General features: G+C 43.7%; 1 protein-coding gene across 3 annotated transcripts in view; it reads right to left on the bottom strand.

Moving 5' to 3' along the window:
• Positions 1-12112, bottom strand: part of arhgap1 (Rho GTPase activating protein 1) — a 31320-nt gene that overhangs the window by 13380 nt on the left and 5828 nt on the right. The window contains exons 2-6 of one of the 3 annotated variants that reach the window (XM_080720814.1): positions 7100-7183; positions 4954-5291; positions 3646-3744; positions 1050-1137; positions 488-619 (exon numbers count right to left, since the gene is read on the bottom strand). In XM_080720814.1, coding sequence (XP_080576940.1) covers positions 488-619; positions 1050-1137; positions 3646-3744; positions 4954-5077 — 443 coding nt within the window. In that variant the 5' untranslated portion in view covers positions 5078-5291; positions 7100-7183. The remainder of the gene's footprint in view (positions 1-487; positions 620-1049; positions 1138-3645; positions 3745-4953; positions 5292-7099; positions 7184-12112) is intronic. The other 2 variants (XM_080720813.1, XM_080720815.1) reach the window with 2 other exon arrangements.

Here is a 12112-nt window from a genome sequence, read left to right as displayed (position 1 = left end):
GCTTATCCGACAGTGTTTAAATGAAAAAACATTGAAAAAAGCCAGCTGTGCGCTATGGTAACACGTAGACACGTTCGCGCACATAGCAGACGATATGTGCGCAGATCATATGCCAGGCGGGTAGAGGAATCAAACAGCTACAAAATAAATAAAAAACGTGTGAGAAAATACCATTCTATGGCCATGCATGCAGTCAGCTCACTTGTTTACAATGAAAAGCTATGCGAACGGAGCTGCGACTGGACGTCAGACCGGATATGGAAACCTAGATCCGGTCCAAACGGGAAATACGACCGGATACAGTTAGGGGGCGGGCCTAAAGTCTCCGAAACGGCTCTATACAGCGATCATACTTTTAATCGTTTCATAATAATTAAAGCAAATTAAATTTCCGGGAACAACGGGCATCGCAGAGAGGTACAGCGGGAAATCCCCGGTTTCGACGGGGATCGCAGAGTATGAGTTAACAGCTGGTACACCAACTTACTTCCTGTCAAATTCCCGGTACGCGTCTCGGAGCCAGCTCAGGGAGGGCTTGTTTTCACTGGTCAGCCCATGATGGAAATAGATCAGTGTGTAGTCGCTCTCAACATACTGGTCCAATGTCTGTTTAAGATACCTGCAGGAAATACAGTAATATTACATTCCTGATAATAACTTCATTGTTAAGATCCCAGGTTAGTAAATAATACAAACATCAATCGAACATGTCATTGTACAAAATAAACAATCAGGACAACACAGTACATTCAGGACTATTTTAAAGGAGTAGGGTTAGGGTTAGGGTTAGTTTTCCTGAGTTATACCCGCTTCCTGAGTTATACCCGCTCACAATGCCTCGCACTGCGAGGCATTGTGAGCTTGTAGATCGGCTATTTTTGGCAAAGAGCTTTGAGCAGATTAAAGGAGTAGTTCACCCCCAAAATGCTCCTACATGTACATATTCTGTTGGACTTTTATTCATCATAAATAATGCCTGTCCCTTCTCAGCCAGAGGAATGGCTCCAGTGTCGCTGTGGGCAGGCGGTCTACAGTAGGGTAGTACTTACTTCAACAGCTTCTGATGGTCCAACTCGTGATGTGGTGGCATCCTGCAGGCGTTAAAAACAATCACCTTTCTGCCGAAGTTGTCGTCGCCTGGAGACACAGACACAAAGGCAAAGAGACAGAGCCAGCGGTTAAACGCCTCCATTACTCAGACATAGTCATCGTCAGTGCTTGAGAGAGAGGAGGAGACGCATAACATTGCAGTTAGGCAGAAACCCTGTATATCTATCCGTGTGTGTGTGTGTGCATGTGTGCATGTGTGTGTGTGTGTGTGTGTGTGTGTGTGTGTGTGTGTATATATATACATTATCCGTTTATATATGGAAATATATCGATTTTTTAAACGTGTAAAATAATGCCCTACTTAGTCGTATCACATTGTCACACATTAGTAGCAAAAACAGCACATCTATATCTGCTATTACAATAGAAAAAAGGTGGGTTTTATACTGTATATACTGTAAGTAACCAGTGAAAAGTTTTAAGAAAAGCTTGTGACTTAATTTTTGAACACAGTTTATTTTTTCCATTTCACTAAAAGCAGCTGTATTGGACATACAAAGTTTCCACCCGAAAGTGCCGATAACCAATAAGACTTCATCACTGTCCTATGTCTAGTTGTCTAAAGCATAGACAGAATGGTGAAGAGACAGACTGCAGATAAGCCATCATTACCAAGAAACTAATCTCTCAAGAGAGATTCTGCAAACGGCAGAATCTGTCTGTACAACTGCCTTAAACAGGTTATATTGCTGTTGGTAAAAACAGAAGCACCCAGGGAGGAAGTGGACTATGAAAGAGGAGTTTCTGTTTCACACAAAAAACCCAAGTTTTGCTGCGTAGGTAACTAGGTATAGACAGAATATAAGAAAGAGAGGATATAATACCAAGATATATATAAAAGGTATAAGAATACCAGTGATATTTCAGGGAGAAAGGGAGTTTGGTCACAGTATTCGAACAAAACTAGAAATAATCATCACAATTTTGATGCAACAGTTCAAACAATAAATGTGCTCTTTCCCTATGAGGCTGGATAGGCCAACATGTAAAGCAGGGGTTCCCAAACTTTTTTGTCTCAGGGCACCCCATGAATATTTTTGAGTGGTGGTCTCCGCCACTCCTGTAATTGGGTTTCAAGATGTTACTGGCTGGCCGTGTCTGTGTGTATGTATGTCTGTCGCCTGCCATAACTCTCCTGACCACACACACAGACCACACACACACACGTTAAAGGAGGGGCGCTATTGAGCAGGGCAGGCAGACAACACTCTCTCTCTCTCTCACACACACACACACACACACTGTAGACACACACTTTTATTTGACCACCACTCAGTTCACAAGGTGTGATTTTTGAGCGGTGGTAGACCGCTCCATAGCATGGCCGTGTGTGTATCCGTGTATCCGTGTATGCATGTGTGTATGTAGCCTCAACTACCACTCAGTGACCAGAGAGGGTGCTCTTGAGTCTAGTCTGAGCATCAACTGCAATACTCTCTCTCTCTCACACACACACACACACACACACACACACACAGGGGGAGGGGGCAGTCACACACAGGCTGTGTTTTCTTCACACGCACACACACACACACACACACACACACACACACACACACACACACACACACACACACACACCCCCCCCCCCCCCCCCACCCCACAACCACCGCTCAGTTCACACGGGTGTGATTTTTTTTAATCCGAGGCACTAATTTTCACTCCCAGCACCTTATATTTATAGCATATCGTCCGTTGTTGTCGGGTGGAAACCTTGTATGTCCAAAACCGTGTAAATGTACTAAACTAGTGAAAACAGCAGATCTACAAGCACACAACGCCTCGCAATGCGAGGCGTTGTGTGCTTGTAGATCGGCTGTTTTCACTAGTTTTGTGCGACAGTCTTGTATGATGCAAGGCTTTGCTTTACCAAAAGATGTACACATTTGAAACTTGGAGATACGAGGTTTCTGCCCGACAGTGACGATATTTTAGTGATTATGTTGCGAGCAAAACATTGAGATAATAGCCATTTTGGTTAGAACTGACTGAAAATAACTTTGTACTTCAAGTTTAAAATTATACAAAATATTTTTTTCAAGTGTCCAAATAAATTCCAAATATTATCAAATGATCTCGCGGCACCCCTGGACTGCCGTCACGGCACCCCAGGGTGCCCCGTCACCCACTTTGACTTCACCTGTAGGGTTGTCACGATATGACATTTTACATGACGATTAATTGTCACCCAAATAATGGCGATTACCGATTTAATTGTGTTTTTGTCGTTGATAATTACGTTTCTGTTTGACTTTTAGGCTTTGAAGATGCAAATGGCAGTTATGACACATAACCTAAATACACAAAGAAATTACTGACATATTTGACAACTTTATACTTAAAAAAAAAGAACACTGATAGTGGAAACAGCCGATCCACAAGCTCACAACTTGTGAGCTTGTAGATCTGCTATTTCCACTATTTCTGAAAATGTTTGAAAGTGTATGAACATTTTTCAACATTCATAATTATGACGATTATGTCAAAATAATTGCGATTAGATGATTACGTAATAATTGTGACAGCTCTATTCACCTGCCACTTCAATGATCTGATGCCTGGCGATGTCATAGAACTCGTGGTTCCACGGCAGGTGAGGTGAGCTGGCGTCTAGATTTTGGGAGATGTCTGTCTCTGAAACAAAACACAAGCACACACGAAACACATAACTTTAATAATTCTTAGCCTGAAATGAATCCACCAGCCTGCGTGAAAATCAAAGAACGGGAACGAACACACATGGCTTCCGTTTATGTGTGTGTGCGTGTGCGTTGATCTACAGCAGTTGTTCTAAACCTGTGGGTCGGGACCGGTTCTGAATAGAGGGCTGCCCCCGTCGGGACCCCCAAGGGGGTCCCCAAATTGTTTTGGGGGGTCCCCAGATGATTAACCTAACGTGCAACATTGTTTTCTCCCTTAACATTAAACAAACCAACATAAAGTTTAAGTGTATATAGAGGGTAGATCGGCTATTTTCACCATAGAACCGTGTTATACGGAATGTAATGCCTCAACTTTTAGTGCTCGTCAGGATGGGGGGGTCCGCAGTTAAAATATGCTTATTTTGGGGGCCACGGCCTGAAAAGGTTGAGAACCACTGCTTTAATGCATTCTTAGCCTGAATCCACCAGCCTGCGTGAAAATCAAAGAGCGGGAACGGACGCACATGGCATCCGTTTGAATCGGCTCTGAACGGAAGTGGTTTTGTTTTTGTTTTGGCGATTCAGGGAGTCTGGTGTTGCTCTCATTGAAGAGGTTTTCCTCGTTTGGAAATCCGTACGGCGAATCAGCGTTGTGAATCAGCGTCTTGTGATCAGCGTGGGTGGGGTTTTCCCAGAACTCGTGTGCAATTCGCCGCCGCCGGACGGGACGACACACATCGCATCGTGGTAAAATGCGGTAAAATGCGATCGTATCGATCTCGCTATGAAACATCAGTAGCAGACACGTTATGTTGTGTTTGATTACTAATCCATTGTGCTCCTATTCCTGCTGTTTCTTTGGTTAGCAAGTAGCACTAGCAAGCAACAGGCTAGCCACTAGCCAGCCACACATAACAACACTACGTCATCTGCTTTGCTACTGTTGTGTTGGTCAGACGGGTGAACCAATCGCCGAAGACTGCCTCTTTGGCAACGCCCATCCCAGAAACAGCTGCAGTTGGAAGCAATTTCAGACTGAATAATGGAGTGAAACGAAATGTCAATTCAGGCCTTCAGAGTGTCAGGCTAGGTCGCGGCCTGAAGAGGTTGAGAACCACAGATCTACAGTAGTAGCAGTACAGTATATTGGGGGTACCTGACTTGGATCTACAGTAGTAGCAGTACAGTATATTGGGGGTACCTGACTTGCTGATGGTTGACAGATCGGGCGGCCATTGCGGGTCGTCCAGCGGGGACAGTTTGAGCTGCTCTATCTGAGGAGTGGGCGGGTCCTCGGCCAGGTCCACCAGCAGGTCGGATGACATGACGCACACTGCGATGCCACACGCACACACACACACAGGCTCACACACAAACTGTCAAACGTGAGACTAGACACATATACACACACTAACTGCTACATGCACAGACACATACAGTACAGTGTCACACACACACACTCACTCACGCACACACACACGTGCGCGCGCACACACACACACACGCAGATGAAGTGTCCACAGAGAAGCACCTGGGATCCTGGAAGAGAGACGGAGGAGAGCTCCATTTAGGAAGGAAAAGAATGGAATTCATTCATGAAACAGTATCTATGTATGTAGGAAGCCATGACAATGCCAATGTACTGTATTAATTGTTAATTATTTTATGCTTTAACTATTGAAAAATAGCAGATATACAAGCTCACAGCGCGGCAACGAGTGCCACGCTGCGAGCTTTTGAAAAACCTGTGTTTCTATGTCAGCAAGTCTGGCTATAGCCATCGTCAAAGAAAAGGTCCTTTTCACTTGACTGGAGCTCAGTTAGTCTGCTCTTGAGAGACTACTATGTCAGTGGTTCTCAAACCTTTTCATGTGAAGGACCCCCAAACTGATATTTATTTGGCCCACGGACCCCCATCTCAAAATATCTAGTTCCAGGGACCACCCAGAAGCAAAATTTGCGTTACAAACGTTCGCTTTGAAAATACATATATTTCAAAGATTTGCACACATTTTCACAACTTTTTCAAAAATAGCAGATCTACTTGGTGCCGCGCTGTGAGCTTGTATATCTGCTATTTTTCACTGGTTAAAGCATTCAATAATTCTAGGTCCTAAATGGGTTAGGCATGCCACGATTCACTCAACTCACGATATGATTCAAATCACGATTCAAGGTTCACGATTTTTTAACACAAAATTATTTTCCATAGAAATGAGAGAAAAATCTCATTTTAGATGTATTATTTATCTTAACCCTCCCTCCCCCCAAGCTATTAATCTCATATTGTAATACATTTTCATAACATTTATTTAACTACGTCGCAAAAGCAGCACACTTTTCATGTAAATTGTACATTGCACTGCTGTGAGGTCATAATGTTGCATCAGCAAATGAAAGGAAAAGGTCCACACATCTGCAAAAACATGAGTCATAGACACTGAGAGACGGGTGTGGTGGGGGAGGGGGGGCAGGGGGGAGAGAGAGAGGGACTGAACGCGCAGAAAGAAAAAGAGAACGAGAAAGAGAGAAAGACAACGAGAGAGATTCACCAACCACATTTAGGAAGTTTCTTTCCCAAAACAGGAAGTGAAATTATCTTTGTGTAGCCTAAGATGTGGCTCTGACTGTGACTCTGTAGAATGGTGCAACAGTTAAGTCAGCCCTGTGTTCACTCACAAGTTACACATCGCAGCGTTCTTCAAGATGATGTATACACACTGTGTGTGTGTGCGTGTGTGTGTGTATATACAGTATTGTATATACCGTATATACACATCATATATATTCATAGGGGTGGGCGATATGGTGATAATTATCATTGAGACGATACAGTGTCTCCACGATATGCCTTTTCAGAGGTATCGTATATATCGTGATACAATTGAGGGAGCCTTGTAAAACATCCTGTTTAATTGTTAATACAGAGATTCATTGCAGAATTCAATTAAACCTGCATTTTGGTCTAAATCAGTAGCTCTCAAACTTTAAAATGTCAAGGTCTCCCCTTAACTCCATTCGGTTTCATTTGTATACTGTCAGAGTTACATATTGTCTTGTAAAGTTCAATTTAGATCTCCCAAAAGGAACCCAGAGTCTTGTTTATGTCAAGTAAATTGAAAAATAACCATAAAAACCAACATGAAAAAGAATCGTGATAAAATCATGTATCGTGATACAGCTTGGAAAAATATTGTGATATTGTATTTTTTCATATCGCCCACCCCTATACATTCATATATATGTATACTGTACATCATCAGGAACCCCGATTTAATTATCAAGAGCTTTAATTTAATGTACACATGACATGACACAAACATTTACAACGTGTGTGGGCCACTCACACAACGGGTCACAAGACAAAAGGAAGGCGATATCACTACAGCGACGGATCTTAAACGGGGATCTCAGACAGACAGGATACAGGCCTGAGTGAGCATGAGCAGGCAAGCAGAAACAGGCAGGTCACACAGGGAGGACACATCACTTGGCTTCAGGGCTGAGATTCCATAGGCACTGGCCAGCATGGCCAAGAATGTTAGCACAAAAAATGTTTTTTTCTCTATCTCAGACAATGGGAGAGTGTTTTCTGCAGGTGATTCAGTCCGAGTGTATCAAAGGGTGCATTCGGAAATGCGCACCGGGTGTAGTTAGGGTTAGGTTTAGGTTTAGGCATAGTTTTACTGAGGTTAAGGTTAGGGTTAGGGTTAGGTTTAGGCATAGTTTTACTGAGGTTATGGTTAGGATTAGGGTTGGGTTTAGGCACTCACTACACTGAGCACACACCCGGTGCGCATTTCCGAACGCACCTTTTGATACACTCGGACTGAATCACCTGCAGAAAACACTATCCCATCAGACAATAGCAATAATTTCCACTGTAATGTATACAATTATTTAAGTTTAGAGGGTAATATTAACTACTGAATGAAAGCGGACAGAGGGTGTGGGGATTTGCGGGGCGGTCATTGTTCAAATACCAGCTCCCAATACTGAATGCTCTCAAGGTGTGTTGTGCACCAAGAATGTCAAGCTTGTACATTCGCTATTGCTAGTAGGCTGTTCAAAGTAAACAACAATGAGTATCCTGGAGACATAGAACATCTTCTCCTAGAGAGCAGACTGTGTTTTCAAACAGTGGTCCTTGGCCCAAAGGTGGGTTGTGATGTCCCCTGATGGGTCACAGGAGGCTCACCGCCAACAACAGACAATCTGGAAGAGGAATACTGCACTACTCTAGTTGAGTGATTCTCAACCTTTTCAGGCCGCGACCCCCAAAATAATCATATTTTAACTGGGGACCCCCCCCACGCTAGTCTCGCGTGGCCAGACTGTTGCCTCCGCGATTTGGTCAAATGCTCCCGGCATACAGTCTGGCAAACCGGAATAGAAATGATGAGTGCGAGATGAAGCGGAAGTGAAGCCCCCTCGCCACTTCCGTTTCAGTCTCACATTTATCATTATATAAATAAAAATCACACTCGTGTGAACTGAGCGGTGGTGTGTGTGTGTGTGTGTGTGTGTGTGTGTGTGTGTGTGTGCAACAGCGCCCCTCCCTTAACATGTGTGGTCAGTAGGGGTGTGCGATATTATCGATATGCCAATACATCGCGATCATGTATTTGGCGATACTGTATCGATCATTCAGGCCGCCCTATCGCGATACTTTTGGAGGAAAAAAAAAGAACATAACATGCGGTAATCAATGGGCTCTAATCCTCGCTCTGTGTGTGTGTGTGTGTGTGTGTGTGTGTGTGTGTGTGAGAGAGAGAGAGAGACAGAGAGAGAGAGAGAGAGAGAGAGAGTGGAATCAGTGGAGGGAGGAGCGTGTGTGTGTGTGTGTGTGTGTGTGTGTGTGTGTGTGTGTGTGTGTGTGCGTGTGCGTGTGCGTGCATGCGTGCGTGACTCACGTTGAACAAGAACAACAAACGATAATTCCAAATAAAGTCCATGGCCATGGATGGGAGTAGTAGATATGGACAGCACTTGTTGAACCTGGCACTTGTTGTCCAGGATAGCATTTTTAGTTCCCTTAAAACGACAAGTTCTACCGGAGCTAGCTTACGCTTAGCATTAGCCTGACTGACTTCTTCTTCTTTTGAGTTTATTGGCGGTTGGCAACCCTTTGAGGGTGCATTACCGCCACCAACTGGACTGTATAGTGTGGAACCAGAGCTTGTACAGCAAACCAATAAACAAAAAGGAAAAAACAGGTATATAAAACATCTTTGGCAGGCACTAACACATTTCTTGACTCTCTTTTCTCCTCCAAATAAATTTGCCTAAATTAAATAGGCCTATTATTGATTCTGCTTTTAAAGAAATATGCTATTAACCAAGTAAGCAGAAATGTTATTGAATATAATTGAAAGAGAGTGACATGGTGTGTTTTTTGCCTTGAAAATAATCAATGGCAATATTGCCTGTCTGAATGGGAAACTTTTTTTTCATTAGGAGGAATTTCCAATGTTCAGTTAATTCAATGTATGTATTTTAAGCTCGACAATTTTTTTTAAATTCTTTTGAATTTTGCAATATATCGCAATAGTATCGCAATAGTATCGTATCGCAATAGTATCGCAATGTATCGTGATGTATTGTATCGTGAACCAAGTATCGTGATGAGTATCGCATCGCGAGATTCTTGCCAATATCCACCCCTAGTGGTCAGAAAAGGTTACTGCAGGCTACAGACAGACAGACAGACAGACAGACAGACCCACACACACGGCCACGTATAGGAGCGTTGTGACCACCGCTCAAAAATCATACAAGCATGTTTAGCTTACTGCTTAGCAGAAATTACATTTTAAAATATATTTTCTTGAACGGTAATGCCCGTTTCAATTACTCGCCGTTAGGGAGCTGCTGTTCCAGACTCTATATAGCATTCAGAGATTGTGGAATAGTTGTCTGGCTACGCGAGACTAACCCCACCCTGATGAGCACTAAGAGTTGAGGCATTACATTTTGTATAACACGGTTCTATTGTGAAAATAGCAGATCTACATGCTAACAATGCCTCGTGTTGCGATGCATTCTTAGCATGTAGATCTGCTATTTAGTATTTTCACAATTTCTGCCTCTAATATTTGACAATTTGGCCAATGTTTAATTTGTCGTTTTAGAGGTATTAAAAACTCATTAAATTGGCACTTTAGAAACGTGCATATACTCTCTATAAACTTTATGTTGGTTTGTTTACTGTTCAGTGAGAAAACAATGTTGCACATTAAGTTAATCATCTGGGGACCCCCCAAAATAATTTGGGGACCCCCCTGGCCTGGGGGTCCCGCCCCACAGGTTGAGAACCACTTCTCTAGCTCAACAGAATAGCCTGAGTAAGATGAGGAAGAGAGAGGGAGGGAAGCTAAATATCAAAAGGAATAATATTGTGCTACCACAAAATCATGCGTGAGATGAGATTAATTCAGCAAATGAACACATGCACTGAAACCAAAAAGGAAAAAAAGGCAAAGAGCTTCCCGGCTGCAACACACACACACACACACGCTCACGCACGCACGCACGCACACAGGAGAGCACGTAATGGTCACACATTCCAAACATGCACGTGACGTGAAGCCATTATTAAGCACTCGCCACGAACACAGGAAGATGTTTGTACAGAGGGGAACACTTGCAAACATAATATAGCACAGTTTAACTCTGTGTATTTATGGATGGATGGATGTATAGAATAGATATATACAGTATAGTGCAACTGGTCTCAGCACAAACACAAGAAACACTGTGACTGTAGTATATCATGCAGTGTAATAATAGGCTAGGCATAGCATGAGATTGTTAGCCAAACACATAAAGCTCATCATGACCACACTGCTGACAGACAGGCCTTTAATGTCGTCCACAACTGAAAATGTAGTGTGCAACTGCAGCGCCCCAGTGGTTTCCAGAGTAATGTAGCAGCCCAATGTCACACACAGCCACGCCCCCCCCCCCCCTCTCTCTCTCTCTCTCTCTGCTTCACTCACTCTTAAAATTGTCTTCTGCTTCTAGCACTTGCTCTCTGTCTTATTTTTTTTCAATTGAGATTAAAAAGAATGGAGGTCCGCACACAGCTCAATGCTCCACAGTGTTTATTTAAACAAAGTTAGACGACGTTTCGGCCATCAGCTGGCCTTCACCTGATGAACCATAGCCCAGCACCAGCACTTGGAAAGGATGTGCGCATCATCTTGTTCTTTTAACCCATTATTTTTTTCAATTCTCACCTCCCATTTTTCCCGCTCTGCACATTTTATCTAATCATTCGAGCTCAGTTTCTTGTGCATTCACTGTCATTTCCTCCATCTTCCATCTCTCCCTTTCTCCCTCTCCCTCTCCCTCTCTCTCTCTGTGTGATGTTATGCTTGGTGACAGCATGTTGCTTTAAATAACTATCTCTACTAAACAACATTTATTGCTGCTGCCCAGCCTGATACACAAACACAGCAAAGGGTAAAACACAATTGTATACAATAGCCTATGTACAGTAGTGGGGGTCCCTGCTTTATCTCTCTCTCTCTCTCAGCTAAGGGGTCCTTAGCCTGAAAACGTTGAAGACCCCTGGCATAGATGGTTCTTCTTGTCATGCACACAGTCATCTGCAGTGCACTGCTCAGGGCACCTGAAGTCACCATCACAAAGAGCCCAAGGACCAGGGGAAAACACTAGCGTAGAGAGCTAGCTAGTCATCCATCTGCCCCATCGGCCTGTTAGTCAACTACCAGCATCAGGGACATGCTGCGCCCCTGATTCAGCCCGGGAAAAAGAGTTGGAGAGGCCCTCATTGCGCGCTATTGAGAGAGATCTCTCTCTATAGCGCTGCTGCTACTCAAAGATTCGCCATTTCAGATCATGACAAGTGACAAGCCAGTGGGCCAATTACAGGAGTTATATTTCGTCATTGTCGGGTGGAAACCTTGTATGTCCAAAACCATTTTAAAAATGATTTAAACTAGTGAAAACAGCCGATCTACAAGCACACAAGTGCTTGTAGATCTGCTGTTTTCACTACTTTTGTGCAACGGCCTTGTATGATGAAGCAGGGCTTTGCTTTGCGAAAAGAATTATACATTTGGAGATACGAGGTTTCTGCCCGACAGTGACGATTTACTTGGTTGGCCGCCCAGCCCCCAAAATGGAACGAAGGCCTATTTTTATTTTTTTCCTAATGGCCAGGTCCAGGAATGAACCGGCCGTTCGGGAGTTGTCCCGCTTTTCCCAATGGCCAGCACGTCCATGGCCTGGCCTAGCGGTCCAGGCGCATACCACATAGGCTCTGATGCCTGACGGGCAGCGTGTCGCGGGTTTCTGTTCCCGACGACCTTTGCTGCTGCGTGTCTCTCCCCATC

The sequence above is a fragment of the Nannobrachium achirus genome (genome assembly GCF_963921795.1).
Source record: "Nannobrachium achirus genome assembly, chromosome: 24".
NCBI lineage: Eukaryota > Metazoa > Chordata > Actinopteri > Myctophiformes > Myctophidae > Nannobrachium > Nannobrachium achirus.
Note: the sequence above shows the minus strand (reverse complement) of the source record. Positions and strands in the feature narration are given on the sequence as shown.